Source organism: Euprymna scolopes, chromosome 34 (genome assembly GCF_053919585.1).
Source record: "Euprymna scolopes isolate OS-2025 chromosome 34, ASM5391958v1, whole genome shotgun sequence".
Taxonomy (NCBI): domain Eukaryota; kingdom Metazoa; phylum Mollusca; class Cephalopoda; order Sepiida; family Sepiolidae; genus Euprymna; species Euprymna scolopes.
In genome coordinates this window covers 29,902,187-29,922,447 of record NC_136515.1, presented here as the reverse complement: position 1 = coordinate 29,922,447, position 20,261 = coordinate 29,902,187, and the positions used below count along the sequence as shown (strand labels likewise).

Sequence of the window (20,261 nt, the reverse complement as noted above, 5' to 3'; positions counted from 1 at the left end):
GCAACCATGAAAATTATATATGTGACAAACTTCTCCAGTTTTGGAAATCGATCCCATAATCATATATATTGTTAAACAACATTATTATGAGTACTCTGATTAGAGTTCAAGAATATTCTGTATTTGTGTTGAACGTTCATAAAAATGAAAGACGACGTTTCATAATTTTAAAATTTAGAAATTAGAAAATAAGAATTGAAATGAGAAAATGGAATTCAAAACTTGTAAAAATACACATGGGTTCTTATTAATTTTCTGGGAAACTTTTGAAAGACTTTAAATTTATTCAAAATGATTTCAATAGATATTATTACAATACTTAAAATGATTTCAGTAGATATTATTACCATATTAAGATGATTTTAATAGATACTAGCAGTTCAGCCCAGCTTTGCTCGGACCCTATGTACTGTTCATAATTTTATATATATAAGTTTGACTCATGTCCAGGTAATCTACATCTAAAATTTCTAGTGTTTAGACCTAAAATTAGTAAACGATTTTGGTAGAGTCTGCAAAGGTGAACTCTTTCAATTTTGACCTCTTGGCAGCCAAATTTTTGCCCAAAAACTGATCAAAAAGCTTGCTATATATCTGAATACCCTTCATGTAAAATTTTAAATGTTTAAATCCAAAATTTGCTGAATAGTTTGCTAGAGATTGCAAAGGTCAAATCTTTTGAAATTTGACCACTTGATAGTCGCATTTTCAGCAAAAAAAACCCAAAAAACAATTAAAAAGCTTGCCCTATGTCTGAATACACTTTATATAAAATTTCAAATGTTAAGACCAAAAATTGGCTGGGAAGTCAAATGTTTTTTAAACTTTGACCCCAATTTTGATCCCTTAACATTTGTTTTGGGCTCAAATCAAGTTAAAATATTTGATCCATGTCCAAGGAACCTACATCTAAAATTTCAAGTGTTTAGATCCAAAATTGACGGAGGAGTTTGGTAGAGTTTTCAAAGGTCAAATCGTTGAACTTTGACCCCTTGACAGCCAAACTTCTGGCTGAAAACTGATTAAAAAGATTTTCCCAAATCTCAGTACTCCTTATGTCAAACCTCAAGTCTGTAGACTGAAAATTGACAGTAATTTGGTGGAGAAATGTACACACACAGACACACAGGCAATTTCACTTTTATAGATATTATTACAATACTTGAAATGATTTTAATAGTGTTCTAAGGTAGTTAATACCCCTATATTCATGATAATCTGGATTCGTCTGGCCCTACATAAGCCAGATATTTCTGCCGTCAAACAGAGAGCACACATGCAGTTTAACTGCTTGTAGTGAACACCAGGACTCTTTCACCGTAATATTGTGACCTCTAACCAGGACCACAACATTGGCGACATAAGGATTCGAAAAAGAACCCACAAGGATCTCCTTTGGATAAGCAACCAACTTCTGGTCAATAGACTCATATTTTTCTATCTTCTTTGAAAAAGTGTTTTTAACGACAAAAAAATAAAAAATGACGTCACCTCAGAAAAGCGTATTTTTCAAAACGCCATGAATAGAAAAAATATAACATTTTCTATTGCTAAAAAGAATTGACCTAATTCAATTATAACGTTCAATGACATCTTTTATTTGCCCCGGAATTTTCTTTTCTTTATCCAAAAGCCTTTATTTTTGGACTGTTTGTTAAAAGTGAACAGTTTTTTTTTTAATCACACAGAGGAAAAAAAAAAGAAATTATTTTTTCTTGGGGCCTGACCCATTTTGCGCTTGTGCAAATATTGTAATTTTTCCTCTTTGCAATAAGCCATATTCGGTTTACAGTATGTATTTGATAAAAACCTTTTTTACTGGGACCAAAAATTTCTCAGTTAATAGGCTGCATGATTTTGTTTTCTCGGTAAAACAATGAGAAAAGGAAAAAAAAAATGTATATAAACTCTATGAAGAATTGAAACCGCATTTATTCCATTATGAGAATTCAAAACAACAACGCGAATACTCAACTGGATTTTTTTGCTACAGAAAGATTTCAATTCGTTTTGTGGACAACAAAATGCTTCGTTTTTTTTTTCCTTCTCAAGAGAGTTAAAATAAATTCTCAATTGTCTTTTGTTCTCTGTGGAAAATTGAACATTCATAAATATCTTCTTCATAAAGTCGGAGGTTTTCTGTTTATCATTTCTTGGACACAGGTTTGTCTGGTGAGTCTATTTTTTCAAAGTGGAAGAACTTTCAAGGCAACTAATTGAAATGATACACTTATGGCAGACTCAGACTTTGGAATTACAGAAACAAAGAGAAGAAGAGAAAGAGGAAAGAAGGCGATTCAGTGAAAAAATACTGGAAATGCAGTCACAGGCAAAGATAAAATTAAAACTATTAACTAAAGTAATAAATAAAAAATTAAAACTATTAACTAAAGCAATAAATATAAAATTAAAACTATTAACTAAAGTAATAAATAAAAAATTAAAACTATTAACTAAAGTAATAAACAAAAAATTAAAACTATTAACTAAAGTAATAAACAAAAAATTAAAACTATTAACTAAAGTAATAAATATAAAATTAAAACTATTAACTAAAGTAATAAATAAAAAATTAAAACTATTAACTAAAGTAATAAACAAAAAATTAAAACTATTAACTAAAGTAATAAACAAAAAATTAAAACTATTAACTAAAGTAATAAACAAAAAATTAAAACTATTAACTAAAGTAATAAACAAAAAATTAAAACTATTAACTAAAGTAATAAACAAAAAATTAAAACTATTAACTAAAGTAATAAATATAAAATTAAAACTATTAACTAAAGTAATAAATAAAAAATTAAAACTATTAACTAAAGTAATAAACAAAAAATTAAAACTATTAACTAAAGTAATAAACAAAAAATTAAAACTATTAACTAAAGTAATAAACAAAAAATTAAAACTATTAACTAAAGCAATAAATATAAAATTAAAACTATTAACTAAAGTAATAAACAAAAAATTAAAACTATTAACTAAAGCAATAAATATAAAATTAAAACTATTAACTAAAGTAATAAATAAAAAATTAAAACTATTAACTAAAGCAATAAATATAAAATTAAAACTATTAACTAAAGTAATAAATAAAAAATTAAAACTATTAACTAAAGCAATAAATAAAACATTAAAACTATTAACTAAAGTAATAAATAAAACATTAAAACTATTAACTAAAGCAATGAATAAAAAATTAAACCTATTAACTAAAGCAATAAATAAAAAATTAAAACTATTTACTAAAGTAATAAATAAAAAATTAAAACTATTAACTAAAGTAATAAAAAAATAAAACTATTAACTAATCAATAAATATAAAATAAAAATTATTAACTAAAGTAATAAATAAAAAATTAAAACTATTAACTAAAGCAATAAATAAAAAATTAAAACTATTAACTAAAGTAATAAAAAAAATAAAACTATTAACTAAAGCAATAAATACAAAATTAAATCTATTAACTAACGTAATAAATAAAAAATTAAAACTATTAACTAAAGTAATAAATAAAAAATTAAAACTATTAACTAAAGTAATAAAAAGAATTAAACTCGTAACTACAGCAATAAATATAAAATTATAACTATTAACTAAAGTAATAAATAAAAAATTAAAACTATTAACTTAAGTAATAAATAAAAAATTAAAACTATTAACTAAATCAATAAATACAAAATTAAAACTATTAACTAAAGCAATAAGTAAAAAATTAAAACTATTAACTAAAGCAATAAATAAAAAATTAAAACTATTAACTAAAGCAATAAATAAAAAATTGAAACTATTAACTAAAGTAATAAATAAAAAATTAAACTATTAACTAAATCAATAAATAAAAAATTAAAATAATTAACTAAATCAATAAATAAAAAATTAAAACTATTAACTAAAGCAATAAATATAAAATTAAAACTATTAACTAAAGTAATATATAAACAATTAAAAGTATTAACTAAAGTAATATATAAAGAATTAAAACTATTAACTAAAGTAATAAATAAAAAATTAAACTATTAATTAAATCAACAAATAAAAAATTAAAACAATTAACTAAATCAATAAATAAAAAATTAAACCTATTAACTAAAGCAATAAATAAAAAATTAAAACTATTAACTAATCAATAAATATAAAATAAAAATTATTAACTAAAGTAATAAATAAAAAATTAAAACTATTAACTAAAGTAATAAAAAAAAATTAAAACTATTAACTTAAGTAATAAATAATATTTTTATTTATTAACTTAAGTAATAAATAACTTAAGTAATAAATAAAAAATTAAAACTATTAACTAAAGCAATAAATAAAAAAATAAAACTATTAACTAATCAATAAATATAAAATAAAAATTATTAACTAAAGTAATAAATAAAAAATTAAAACTATTAACTAAAGTAATAAAAAAAAATTAAAACTATTAACTAAAGTAATAAATAATATTTTTATTTATTAACTTAAGTAATAAATAACTTAAGTAATAAATAAAAAATTAAAACTATTAACTAAAGCAATAAATAAAAAAATAAAACTATTAACTAATCAATAAATATAAAATAAAAATTATTAACTAAAGTAATAAATAAAAAATTAAAACTATTAACTAAAGTAATAAAAAAAAATTAAAACTATTAACTTAAGTAATAAATAATATTTTTATTTATTAACTTAAGTAATAAATAACTTAAGTAATAAATAAAAAATTAAAACTATTAACTAAAGCAATAAATAAAAAATTAAAACTTTTAACTAAAGTAATAAATAAAAAATTAAAACTATTAACTAAAGTAATAAATAAAAAATTTAAACTATTAACTAAAGTAATAAATAAAAAATTAAAACTATTAACTAAAGCAATAAATAAAAAATTAAAACTATTAACTAAAGCAATAAATAAAAAATTAAAACTATTAACTAAAGCAATAAATAAAAAATTAAAACTATTAACTAAAGTAATAAATAAAAAATTAAAACTATTAACTTAAGTAATAAATAAAAAATTAAAACTATTAACTAAAGTAATAAAAAAATTAAAACTATTAACTAAAGCAATAAATAAAAAATTAAAACTATTAACTAAAGCAATAAATAAAAAAATTAAAACTATTAACTAAAGCAATAAATATAAAATTAAAACTATTGACTAAAGTAATAAATAAAAAATTAAAACTATTAACTTAAGTAATAAATAAAAAATTAAAACTATTAACTAAAGCAATAAATAAAAAATTAAAACTATTAACTAAAGCAATAAATAAAAAATTAAAACTATTAACTAAAGCAATAAATAAAAAATTAAAACTATTAACTAAAGCAATAAATAAAAAAAATTAAAACTATTAACTAAAGTAATAAATAAAAAATTAAAACTATTAACTAAAGTAATAAATAAAAAATTAAAACTATTAACTAAAGCAATAAATAAAAAAGTGAAACTATTAACTAGATAGATTGCAAGTCATCGAGTGAGCAGATGAAGGTTCGTCTTTTATTACAAAAATTGGGAGCTATGGAACATAAGTTTGTGGACTACATTGTCCCTAAACAGACAAGCGAATTGTCTTTCGACGAGACAGTGAAATCTTTGATGGAATTATATTGTTAAAAAATCAGTTTATTTCATAAAAGATGGAGATGACCAGCAAGGAAGACCAAGATTGCACCACATTTGCTTCAGTCATAAATAGACACTGTGACGACTTTGGACTATCCTCATTGACAGCTGATAACTTTAAGATCTTGATTTTTATTCAAGGCTTAGTGTCAATCAAGGGCGCTAAACTCAGACGCTGGACAATAAACAGATTGGAAAAGGAACCAAACATAACCCTTCAACAATTGACTGAGGAATGCTAAAGAATCATCTCAGAGACACAAGACTCCAAAAATATAGAAGAGGCATGTTTAGTATACATTAGAAAGGTATGAAGTAATTAAAAATATTACTCTCCAAACAGGTTACCACTAATGTAACGTTAAAGGGAAAAACACTGAATCTCAAGATGTTTGTATAAAAAAATACTAATAACCTTTTTGGAACAGACTGGATCCAAAAATTTGAACTCTGGGACTCGCCCATTAGCAATTTTTGTCAAAGGTTGAACAATCTTACAGGAGAAGCTGAAAAACTAAAGAAAAACCTGAAGGAGTTGTTTCCCAATGTTTTTGTGGACAAACTAGGCCACTGTACAAAAATGGAGGTGAAGTTAAAGTTACAAGACAATGCCACTCCAGTCTTCAAAAAGAAACGCAGTATACTGTTTGCCTCTATATAAAAGATTGATGTAGAACTAGACAGCCTCGTCAAAGCAGGAATTTTGACCCCAGTCAACTACAGCGAGTGGGCTGCCCCCCATCATGTATGTAAAGAAAAAAAATCAAATATTATGTGCAGACATCTCGACTGGGTTGAATGCTGCACTTAAGGACCATCATTACCTGGCACCAGTCCTGAGGAAGTTCTTATGAAACTAAATGGAGGGAAAATATTCTCCAAAATAGATCTTTTAAAGAAGAAAGCTCAAAACTCCTGTGCATTACCACTCACAAGGGACTATTAAAGTTCAATAGGTTAGCTTTCGGGATCAAGGTCACACCAGCTATCTTTCAACAAATAATTAAAATGATGTTGAGCAGCCTTGATTTTTCCATCGAATACCTGGACGCTATTCTAATGAAAAGTGAATCTATAGAGCAATATAAAAATCATGTTTTACAGGTGTTCGAAACGATGAGTATGGCTTCACACAGAGACCAAATGTGAATTTTTCCTAAACCAAATAAAATACCTTGAGCAGATAATAGATAGATGGGCCAATCCAGAAAGGTCCATAGCAATAAAAAGTATGCCCGAGCCACACAACATAACAACACTGCAAAGTTTTTAGGCTTAACTAATTACTATCAAGCTTTCATTCCCAATATGCACATATTGCGAGCACCTTTAAATGAACTACTTAGGAAGGACAAGGTTTGGAACTGGACCACGGAATACAAGATGGCATTTGAAAGGCTAAAAAGGTTCTCACATTGGAACTATACCTGACTCACTACAACCCAAATTTATACATTATCGTCACAAGTGACACGAGTGCATATGGAATTGGCATGTGTATCCTGCATAAAATTTCCAACGGTTCTATGAAACCGATAGCACATGCGTCGAGAACTCTACTACCTGTGGAAAGGAATTATTCCCAGATAGAGAAAGAATTCTTAAGCATCATTTGCGTGGTAACAAGATTTCACAGATGTTTTTATGGATGACATTCCAAACTTTAAACGGACCACAAGCCACTGATCTCTATCTTTGGCTCAAAGAAAGGGTTGCCTACACTAGCATTACAAGTTGATTTTTTTCTTTTTAGATAATTGTTATTTTATCAATTTACATGAAAAGAGCTATGTAAAAGATGCTTAAAACTGTTTGAATTATGCAAATACCATTAGTAGTTCAAAAGTTATAAGAATTTTAAGTGCTAAAATTTATGCTTTTCCGTGGACATTTTTCTTTAAAATAAAAGTGGGCTAATTTACGGACCTCAACATTTCAAGAAATTTGATTATATATTTTTTTTTTAAGCTATTCTCATGAAACTTGTTACTATTATGTAAAATTGTGTGCTCTTTCTGATTATGTAATCAAATCTGATGTATCTCTTTACCATAAGCCATGAATTATAAAGATGTACAAATTTCAATTTTTTTTAAACTGGCGCATGGTATCATACAGTGTGCGTCTCTTTAGGAACAAAACTAAGTATTATACTGGTACTTAAATATAGCCTTATTGCCTCCCCACCAAAGGAGAGCTTAATCTGAGGTGTAGCCATTGAATGCCTAAAAAAAAAAAGAAAAAATTGAGTAGATATGAATTAATCTTGGAAATAAATTGGAGAAAAATTTTCATATAGATTTTGGATTTCTATAAAAGATGCAAATTCCCATAGTCGATCAGAACTTATGCATTTTGAGACCAGTCCAATTTTCAATTTTGTAAATCCTATCTAGTCCAAAATATACCCCTATTTTCTGAGATGCAACCATAAATCGTACTCTACATGAATCCTCGAATGTAGCTTCCACAATACCAGGAATCCTGATAAACAACAACTATATATTCACCAGTTGATAATAATTTTTATCATTTCTATTCTGTTGTTTTACTGAAAATTCAACTATGTAAACAAAGAAATAAAACGGTAATTTTTTACCTTGTTTCCACCGTAACATTTAAAATGATTTCTTTTATCGTTTTATGGTATGCTGAAAACGAATATCGCATTTAAATTTTCTGCAAATAAGTAGTTTTCCAGATATTAAGCAATGTCATTTCTTATGTTATCACTAGTGACCATCTTGGAGCGTGCAACTATGAGAAACTATGCGCAAACACGTGTACCAAGATGGCCACCAGCAATAACATAAGAAATGACATTGCTTAATATCTGGAAAGCTACTTATTTGCAGAAAATCTAAATACAATATTCATTTTCAGCATACCCGAAAACCTTTAGAGGTAGTCATTTTAAAGAAAAATGTTAAGGTGAAAAAAAAGGTAAAAATTTACAAAATGCATCACAATGAAATTCTTTTTCGAACCACTTAATTATTATTATTATTAATGTTGTTATTATTAATTAGATATCCTCAGCTAAAAAAAAAAAAAAAAAAAGTTTTGTTTTACAGATTCGATAAAATGGTCTTGACAAAAAGTATACAAAATACTATTAGAAACCCACCCAATGTCAGGAGGACATTTATTGGTTGGGTTTCTAACAGTATTTTGTATATTTTTAAGTCATTGCCGAGATTTCAAAGACATGAGATATCACGTGGTTAGTTTTCTTCTGCTTGTGTAACACTAATTTTCGAAATAAACAAACATTTTACATTAAATAAATACACTACAAATTTATCCAACTAGATAGAAGAGTAACTTATCTTGCCTTTGGTAATATTGATTTGGGTGCTTATGCACTTACGTTACCATGCTATTTTTTCAGATAGTATTTTTAAGTTAAATTCAAGTTTCACAATATCTTTTTTTTTGTTAGATGAAAGTACAGAATAGTTAACAAAATACCCTTCCCTCCCCATGTTAAGAATGGGTTTCTAAATAATAACATTATTTCAGCATAAGTGCACAAGTACCTTTTATTTATTTATTTTTTACCACTAAAAAACACAATTCTACCTTAAGTACAAGTAAGAAGTAATAAATACAATGATAAAAGAAACACGTGTACTAAAAACAACAAAATAGTATTGTTTGGAAATCAAATTTGAAAAACTTGAAAATAATTTTTTTAAATTGACAAATTCAGAATAAAAAAATGAAACATTTTTCTGCTTTCGTTTTGAAACCAGAAAAACAGTTTTCTATTTTTAAGCTAATACAACGGAACTCGTTAATACACTGACTGTAGTCAGCGAGTCATTTTCCCATTAAATTCTATATTCTGTAATTTCGATAAAAGATAACATTTTAAAGAAATTTCCGCACAATTAATAATTATCAAATATTTACATATTATATATGAAAATAATTATGAAACTATTACCTATATGAAAATGGATGATATATACTGATTATCTTATCAATTTTGAAATATTCTTCGTCAACTTTGCTCGGTCGTAACTTAGCTTCCTGTGGTCGTAAAAATAAAAATCAAAGTCCAGTAGAGATGGACTTCTGTAAAATATCAGTCATATCCAATCAAATTTGACCCTGCGCATATGTATCTAAACGTAACGTATGAAACGTAAACATTGAAAACATTTTGCTGTCATCACTTTTTACTGTTTTTTCATTTTTAACTTGGAGCATAAAAACATTGAACGTATAAAAGCAAAATAAATTAACATCGTTGGAATGCTTATTCTCTTTTCATCAATGTAATTCTTTTAAAAATTGACCCACAAATAAAAAAGATATGACTTGTTAAAGCACATTAGGTATGTAATATTGCCGATGTCCATGAAAATACAGCATACGCTTGTAATGCTATCTACACATATGGCAAACAGGCTCCAAAGATGGGGAACAATCCTATTAAATTACAACTTTGATATGGAGTTTTTTCCGTCAAAGAAATTAGGACACACAGATGAGCTATGCCAATTAATACCAAGGAATGGTGAAAACTCGGTGATCGCATCACTGTGATCAGAGAGAGATTATAGTTTGATCCTATGCAACACTGAAAGAACTTCCTATTACTCTGGGCGATATATGGAATGAAGCCAAAAGCGACGATTTTATAAGAGAAACTAAGGAAAAAATTCAGACTGATGAACAAGTAGCAGAGATTTTCTCAACATGCAAGCAGGTATATCGGGAGAGAGCAGTTGTTCCAGAGATCCTCCCCAAAAAATCTTAAGGGATTTTCACACAGGACATCCTGGCGCTACCAGAATGAAAAGTTTAATGCGTTCATATGTGTACTGGAAAAACATGGACAAGAAGAAAAGGTGAAAGCATGCAGAGGATTGCACTAGTTGCTAAAGTGCCATCAATTCAATTTAGCCCATGGTCACGGATACATGTGGACTATGCGAGACCGCTTGATGGATAGTACTACCTCATAATAGTGGACAACTTCTCTAAATAGCCTGAAGTCTTAACTTGCAAAAGCCCAACTACTGACTTCATGATAAAAACTCTTCATGAGTTATTTGCACGGTTTGGAGGGGCCAACTGTTTAGTGTCAGATAATGGCACTCAGTTTACATCTGGGGATTTAAAAGAGTTCATGGAGGACTTCCAAGTGGACCACATCAAAACTCCGACTTACAACCTCAGATCAAACAGACAGGCCGAAAGATTTGTGGACGCTTTGAAGAAAGCAAAGGAAACTCAATCCGAAAAATCGTTGCAACAATTTCTCAGATGTACTGAATAATGCCTAACAAATATGCCATCCCAGATGTCTCTGGCGGAAGTGATGTTTGTAAGAAAAATATGGCCAGTCTTTGACAAATTATTGCCAAAACAGGTAAAACCTGCAAAGACAACTGCTCCCAAGAAGAATTATGTGCCGAGAGAAAAAATATTCTTCCAAATGCACAAAGATAAGAATACTTTCTGGGAGCAAGGAACAATCAAGAACAGGATCGGCCATCGGGTCTACATGGTGGAAAGACCAGATTCTATGCATAAGAAACACTTGAAGCAGATACACAAATGCACTTTGAACAAGTTAAGTGAAACTCAACCAGAAGAAGAGATGTTGAACCTACTGTATGACACATTTGACATGGAACCCCCTCAAACTAGTACCAAAATATGGTGTTCCGGCAGAAAAAGAAACTGATGGACCCCTTGGAGGTCAACCCAAGAAAGAAAAATTATATTTTGGGGAAATAAATCTTCAGAAGGGGGGTGTTCTGCAGCAATATATATTCATGATAATATGGATTTGTCTGGCTCTATGTAAGACAGACATTTCTGCTGTCAAGCAGAGAGCACACATGCAGTTTAACTGCTTGTAGTGAATACCAGAACTCTTTTGCCTTAATATTGTAACCCTAACCAGGACCACAACAAATAGATATTACCATACTTAAAATGATTTCAATAGATATTACCATACTTAAAATGATTTCAATAGATATTATTACTAGGGTTAGGACAATAGCATATCCTTTTTATCTTTTTGACTCTCAACTGTGCATCCATAGATACATGCTTTTATATAGTGATGTGGTCCTCGGTTGATTAACTAGCAATACACATGAAAAAATTGAAATAGCTTAAAAAATTTCAATATTGGTATTACATAGAAAGAGCTTGATGAGCTAAGAAAGAATCTTTTTAAATTTTTAAAATCTGATTAAAATTAAGAAAGTTATTTTTGTGCCTCACACGTTTGGATATTTTCTCCTCTTTAAGACCATATGCGTTTTGTCACATTTTTTACACTACTTTTTCAGTAAAAATGTCATATCTTTGTTAAAACACAAGACTAAGCAATGAAATTTACCATATAAGTGTATTTTTGTACAAAGAATCAGAATATGCAACTGAAAATATCCAAAAGTTTATGGTTTCCAAATAATCTGCAGTAAATGTGCATAAATATGCTGCAATTCCTTAAAAATGCCATGTATCCATAAACAGAAAAGAAGTTGGAGAACTCAAAGTTGAATTGGAATGTGCTTTATGTACAAAAAACTTAAATCTAAACATAGGACCATTTAAAAATGAATATATTGAAATATTTCTTTGGTATTATTGGAGATTAACACCTTCTGTTTAACCCCACTCAACTCCTTCTGACTACCCCTCCAAAATGTGATTCTACCTTTTTAGGCAATTATGTATGAAATGCCATGAAAAACTTTAATGATTTATTTTAGAATTTAATGTAAAATAATTCCCCATTACAGGTCATTCTAACGTTTTAGGGCAGTTAACTGTTTTTTTTTTTTATGGGAGATAAATCCTGTATGCTTTTTGTTTTATTTTTTTTAAGATAAAAATGAAATGTAATAAGTCCCCAGACGTACCTCTTCATCGTACAGTATATCGATACACTAAGGCTGACTGGGATAGCTTCCGTACATTTATATCTGATCTACCTCTGCATTCCATGTTTAAAAAGGATGTGTCCTCTATAGTATTAGACCTAACTGAATGGTTAATTGTAGGTATTGACCATTTCATACCCTCTAAAAAGTTTCAGCAAAAACCTAACAGCCAGCCATGGTTCTCTCCAGAATGTGCTGCTGCCATTGCGCACAGAAATCACTTTTTCCACTGCTTCAAACGTAATAGATGTATGGAAACTAAAGCCGTTTTCAGGACTGCCAGCAACCATTGTAAGAAAGTAATAAGGAACGCAAGAAAGTTGTATGCTCAATCTGTTAAGTCCAAAGTAGCTGAGCAGCGGCTTGGTTCCCACCAGTTTTGGCAAATAGCAAACAGAATCCTGAACAGAAGCGTGTGCTCCATCCCAACTATTATCAATGGATCTGAGGTAATCTCGTCAGCATCAGACAAAGCCAAACTCTTTGTCAAGAACTTTGCAGCTAATTCTACCCTTTGCGACCAAGACCGCCAACCCCCAATATTTCCTCTTGTATCAGAAAACACGCTATGTGATATACGTATATCTGTACGTGATGTTGCCAAACTAATCAAAAACCTTGATTCCAGTAAAGCAACTGGCCCTGATGGTATTCCAATCATAGTACTCAAAAAACTTCAACCTGAACTAGCGCCCATACTTACAAAACTGTTTAAACGTTGTCTTAAGGAGAATAGTTTCCCATCTCCCTGGAAAATCTCATCAGTATGCCCTGTATTTAAGAATTCAGGTGATCGCTCATCCCCCTCTCAGTACAGGCCAATAAGTCTCCTGTGCGTCATGAGTAAGTTGCTAGAATCTGTATTAAATACAGAAGTAATCAAACATCTCAACAAAAATAACCTTCTTAGTGACACTCAATATGGTTTCCGTTCTGCTAGATCTACAGCAGATGTCCTTACAGTTATATCGCATAGGATTAGCAAATCTCTCGACGGTGGCAATCTTTCTAGGGCAATTGCTCTTGACATATCTAAAGCCTTTGATAGGGTATGGCATAAAGGTTTACTTCATAAGATCGCTAGCTATGGTATAGCTGGAAAAGTCTTCTCAATTATTAAATCATTTCTTTCTGATAGATTCATAAGAGTAGTAGTTGAGGGGCAAAAATCAGAAGCTCACAATATTAATGCCGGTGTCCCTCAGGGATCCATCCTGGGCCCAACTCTTTTCCTGATCTACATTAATGATCTTCCAAATCATATCCTTACATCATTTGTAGACATTTATGCTGACGACACTACCATTTATGGTACCACATCTAAGACAGTAAACGAGCAAGTTCTCTCCAATTCTCTCTCCTCTGATCTTGAGCACGTAGTACAATGGGGAAAGGAGTGGCTGGTTACTTTTAATGCATCTAAAACCAAGCTTCTCTCTTTACATCATCAACATTCTAATCCACATTTGTCATCAATTGAAATGAATGGCTCTCGTCTTCAGGAGGCCTCAAGTTTTGACAAGCTTCTGGGCTTGACCATTACTCCTGATCTTAAATGGAACACGTATATCAAATCTGTTGCCAAGGCCGCTGGAAAAATGGTGGGATCTTTCTATCGATCCAGTAGATATCTCACTGCTGATGCTATTCTCTATCTATATAAGAGCCAGGTACGTCCAAGGATGGAATACTGTTGCCACATCTGGGCAGGAGCTGCTAGAAAGAACTTGTCCTGCCTTGATAGAGTCCAAAATAGACTTCGTAGCCTCGTAGGAGATGTCCTTTTCTCCTCCTTGCAACCTCTATCTCACAGAAGAGATGTTGCGAGTTTGTCTCTGATGTATCGTTATTTTCATGGAAAGTGTTCAACTGAGCTTCAATCTATGGTCCCCCCTCGCCAAACTTTCACAAGAAACACTCGTCTAGCTGTAAACACTATCAATAATTTCCCCCACTCTTTATCTGTGCCTAAACCTAAACGTAGATTCCATGAACAAAGCTTCTTTCTTAGAACTGCACGCCTGTGGAATTGTCTTCCGTTTTCCTGCTTTCCGGCTGACTACAATATGGTTTTGTTCAAGTCTAAAGTAAATAAGTTCTTGATGAGCCGTTCCATATAAGTTATTAAATTTACCAAATTTTCATTACTAATGATTACTATATTGACCAACTTCTACTGTACACTCTTTAACCCTTATCCTTGAGTGGCCTCTGGGCCTTGATAATGTGGTGATGCCTTTGTAAAAAAAAAAAAAAAAAAAAAAAAAAAAAAGAAGACAATTATGTGTGGTTTTAAGAAGGTTTCTATGCAATGAAAATATGGGGAGGGTTGCCATTCGGACATTGAATTAATTGTAGGGCTAAGGAAAATTATGTGTGAACATACTGAAGACTTGACAGAAACAAAAACAATATTAGAGGGGGGGGGGCGGTTAGTTTCACAAAAATGTAATGTAAAATAATTCACCATTTCCAGCATTTTAGGACAGTTAACAAATTTATTTTTATGTGCATTTTTCTTTAAGGAAGGATCTATTTTTTGTTTGTTTGTTTGTTTTAGACGCTTGTATGTGGCTTACAGAGGTATTTTGTTGGGGGGGGGGGGCTTGCCACTCGAACTTAGTGTTATTGTTAGGGTTAAAGAGTGTTTTAGGAGGAGACTTGCCACACAAAACTTTAGTAGGTGGGTTGCTAACAGTATTTTGTTTTACTATTTATTTTTAAGTCATTATCAAGACTTCAAATATTTAAGTGTCAACTAACTGACATTTGTCTTGTTCTCAGGAAATGCTCAACAGTCAACACTATTTGTGCGTTTGTATTACTTACCATAGAAGTACGAAAAAGTTGTCCAAAAAATAAAAAAAATAAAATTATACCAAATAAATGTTATGCAAAGCATGTTTTTATTTAATGTAACATGTTTATTCAGCTCAAAAAACATACAGTGCTTACCGATGTATTGGAAAGTTAAAAATGGCGGCCGACTATCTCTTTCACATGGTAAGTTTGGGAAAATGAGTTAAAAATAAAAAACTAGACAAAATACTGTTAAAAACCTGCCGAATATATATCCGCCTATGTCACGGTAACATATATTGAGTGAATTTCTAACAGTATTTTGTCTGTTTTTTTTTTATTTATAACTCATTTTCCCAAACTTACTGCCTTAAAGAGTCGGTCGCCATTTTAAATTTTCAAATACATTGGTAAACACTATGTTTTTCGAGCTGAATAAACAGGTTACATTAAATATAAACACTAAAAATATATCCAGTTAGGTAGAAAAGTAACTTATCTTGCCTTTGATAACATTTATTTGTTATATATTTGTTTTTTGACAACTTTTTCAAATCTATGTGTATAGTAATACAAACAAGATTTTCATACATCTTTTGATTTTGAAAAAAACATTTGTGGCTATTCGCAGTAAAACATTGTTGTAATTCTCTGTTCAAAACTAATGCAATGAATAAAAGTGCATGCAAGCTATATATCTACAAAAGTTTACTTTGTTTTTTTAACCATGTTTTTAAATTTGACTAGAAATGTGAGAAATTATAATGGATTCATAATGCCGAATTGGTTGGGATTGTTGTTATTATACATTCTGAAAACCGAATAATTCTAAACTAATGTTATTCTGATAACATTCTCTAATTAAACATACAGAACGTTTATATTCATATTTTCATGTTTTTCTTAATTCGTTCATGAATAAAAATTAAAGAATGCGTGTTGTTTATACTGTGCTATGACTAATACTACAACTGCTGCAGTGCTGCTGCTACTAATACTAACTTCATTTGACCAAACTCGAAAAATAAACATTTTTTTCAGGTAGGTCCTTTTAAATTATTATCAATTACCGTGGTCCTACTAAACATAAAATAATACTTTTAATTGATAAAGATAGTAAAAAGAATGTCCGATGAAATTTTTTTTCAAAATGTTTGATACTCGTCATATTAAAGTCTTATTTTTAACACAAAAAGAAATGGTCAAAAATATTTCGGACACTTAACAGTATTAAGATTAACACCTCTTCTGATTGGTTCCCAAATTTCATAACGAAATTCTTCATACAATCATGGTACGGGCCTTTAGAAAACAGGGAGGGTCATTATAAAACCTTACCAAAAACGCCATTTTATGACGTTCACATTTTTATCACTTTATTTGCTTAAAGCTCTTAAAATATATAATGTACATTAATATTTATTAATTCATTTGAAAGTATATTCATTTCCGAACATATATTATTACCATATTTAAAATGATTTCAACAGATATTATTACCATATTTAAAATGATTTCAACAGATATTATTACCATATTTAAAATGATTTCAACAGATATTATTACCATATTTAAAATGATTTCAATATATGCATTTCTTTATTGAACTTAAATAATTTTTCATACATGAATACAAAGTACATACTTGTATCTCATCTAAAAAATTACATTTAAAGAACTGACAGTATGAACGGAGGGCAGAATGTTAAATCCTTGAGCTGATTATGGTAAAAAACTATTACTAATATTAATTTGCTTGTGGTTACTACTGACCAATTTAATGCATGCAGGAGAGTGGTACAAAATGATTTGCTTCATTCTTACTAGTAAATGTTCACAGAACAACACTGAAACTAGGTCAAACGGTTGATTGATGATTATTCTTTCTCTCTATTATATTTTAACAATTACAAAACTTCTCACATGAATTAGAGAAACAGTTAGTGTGTTTAAAATTAAAATGATAGACAGACAGCAGTTTTAAAACAAAAAATTACACACACTTAAAAATTTTTTAAAAACTTATTTTATGTTCTTTGCTCAGGTCTTAGACAATGGCTGGTATGATATAAAGCTTCATTTTTTTCTAAACAGTCTTGATGAGGAGAGATGTTGCTAACTTGGTCATTCCTGATATCATAATTCCATATAACATCATATTCACCATTGTCAGAATTGACACACACACACACATCTCCTCAAATAGGGAAAACGTTAAACAAAGTGACGACCGACAACAGAACTTCATAGGTAGATTATGAACATTGCACAAAAGATGAAAATACAACACACACAAATGTCAACGGGATAGATTTATGATAGTTCACTTGTTATAATTGTGATCTGTCACACAAAAATATTATTTTTCATAAATCGGTGAGGAAACGACAGTTTCGGTGACCAATGAAAGTTAAGAAAATTTGTACCATTTGAGGAGGGTAAGGTAAATTTTATTTATAACTATATTATAAACATTATATAATATATTATAAATGTTTATTTATAATGTATTATATAATATTTACAATATATTATAAATATTATATAATATATTATAAATAAACATTTATAATGTATAATACTACAAAGAAACTGAAATTTTGAAAATATTTATTGATTCTATCGATCTATCCAGTAGATATCTCACTGCTGATGCAATTCTCTATCTATATAAGAGCCAGGTACGTCCAAGGATGGAGTACTGTTGCCACATTTGAGCAGGAGCTGCTAGAACGGACTTATCCTGCCTTGATAGAGTTCAAAATAGACTTTGTAGCCTCATAGGAGACGTCCTTTTTGCTTCCCTGCAACCTCTTTCTCACAGAAGAGATGTTGCGAGTTTGTCTCTGCTTTATCGTTATTTTCATGGCAAGTGCTCGGCTGAGCTCCAATCTATGGTCCCCTCTCGCCAAACTTTCACAAGAAACACCCGTCTAGCAGAAAACACTATCACTAATTTCCCCAACTCTTTATCTGTGCCTAAACCTAAACATAGATTCCATGAGCAAAGCTTCTTTCTTAGAACTGCACGCCTGTGGAATTGTCTTCCGTTTTCCTGCTTTCCAATATGGTTGTCTTCAAGTCTAATGTAAACAAGTTTTTGATAAGCTGTTCCATATAAGTTAACAAATTTACCAAATTTCCATTACTAACGATTACTATATTGTCCAATTTCTACTGTACACTCTTTAACCCTTATCCTCGAGTGGCCTCGATAAATGGTGATGCCTATGTAAAAAAAAAAAAAAAAAAATTCATGAAAACTATGGTTAAAATTTCACCAAAGGATTTTCATCTCTTTGGTATGAATTTAAATATACTTCATATAAACCACCCTTAAATCTAGCAGTTGATTTAAAACATTATGCCCGAAACATTGATGTTATTGTTTTTAACTTTCTCTTTGCAAAACTCAATCGTATTCTGCACAATCAAAAAGCAAAAACCAATAATTTTATTCTACCAAAACAATCAATGAATAAATATTTGAAAATATAATGAACCTGAGCATAAAAATGTTTTCCTAAATTCAGCAGTAAATGACCTGAAAGGGGTTGATATGCTGTAAAACAACCAATCAAACATATCAGTAGCTAATGGGAAACAAAACAAAAACTCTGTGAATATAGATATAATATATAAAGAACTTAAAGCATAAAAACTTTTCAAAATTACTGGATTCTGCATTGACAACAATTTCACTCAACAAAACAACCAAACAAACACTATGAATAAATATTTTAATATATAAAGAACTCAAAGCATAAAAACTACTGAATTTGGTAGTAAATAACTTGATATGCAGTAAAAAAACAAACAAAAACAAAAAAAAACAAAGTTAATGAGGAAAAGGCTAAAACTGAGATGAATTTCTTAGTTATGTTTGGAGGATGTTCTTAGATAAGTGGTCATTTTGTAGTATGAGGTCTTCTATATAAAAGATAGTTCTTGTGACTTTCAAAGTTGAGGATTGATACAAATCTTTAAATGAACATAACACAGAAATGTGGAAATGTTCACTGAGATTGGCTCAGACCAGATATTGGCCAGCAATAAGATACAGAAATATTTTATTTTATATGTTCAAAGTTCATATTTAGTTTTCTATCCATCAATACTTTTTTGATCTTCCCTGGCTATAATTAAAAATCAATCTGTTTGTAGGTAAATTCAAAGACTATGACATTTGTTATAAATGAAAAAAGAAACCGACTGACCGTTCCCTCATTTCTTCTTCAAGAGCTTGTTCATCTCGTTTGCGTTTGCGTTGAATTGGATCCAGATTCTTCAGTACCATTGCTTTGTTGATCTTCTCAAAATCAGCCTGAGAGAATATTTTCTGGTCAGATACAAATTGGGCTTTTTTCTTCTTTTCTTCAAGACTAACTTGTACTTTTGCCGATTGCAATTTGTTCGTTTTTTTATTCTTTTTACTCTCTCCACTTTTTGTAAGCGTAGGAGTTTCCTGCAAAAACGAAAATGGAAGAATGAGCATTTTTTTTATTCTTTAACATTATTTAATAACTTGTAATAGAGAGCTTTAAAAAAAATTGCGAAACAAAAAATGAAAAGTAATATGACTCCCAAACTATACAGGATAATATAACTAATAGTAAATAATTTATGAAATGATATACATAAACAATTTTAGTATAACTAGTTTCAATGTAAATAATTTAAAAAATAAATTGGATAAAAGATGGTGAAAGAATAACTTTTAAAAGAATATTTTTAAAGTTTAACTGATGAGATATATCTTGTAAGATTTTTTTAACACAAGATTATTGATTAAAACAAAAAATATGCAAAGAGGAATTTATACATATATATATATATATAGCCATCCATATGTGATACATACATACATACATACATATATAGCAATCCATATGTGATACATACCTATATATATAGTCATCCATAT

The 20,261-nt window shown here is 29.3% G+C and overlaps 1 protein-coding gene across 1 annotated transcript in view; it reads right to left on the bottom strand.

Moving 5' to 3' along the window:
• Positions 1–20,261, bottom strand: part of LOC145259150 (protein SDA1 homolog) — a 167,055-nt gene that overhangs the window by 7,329 nt on the left and 139,465 nt on the right. The window contains exon 19 of the mRNA XM_080116859.1: positions 19,555–19,802. Within this exon, the coding sequence (XP_079972985.1) occupies positions 19,555–19,802 (248 nt within the window). The remainder of the gene's footprint in view (positions 1–19,554; positions 19,803–20,261) is intronic.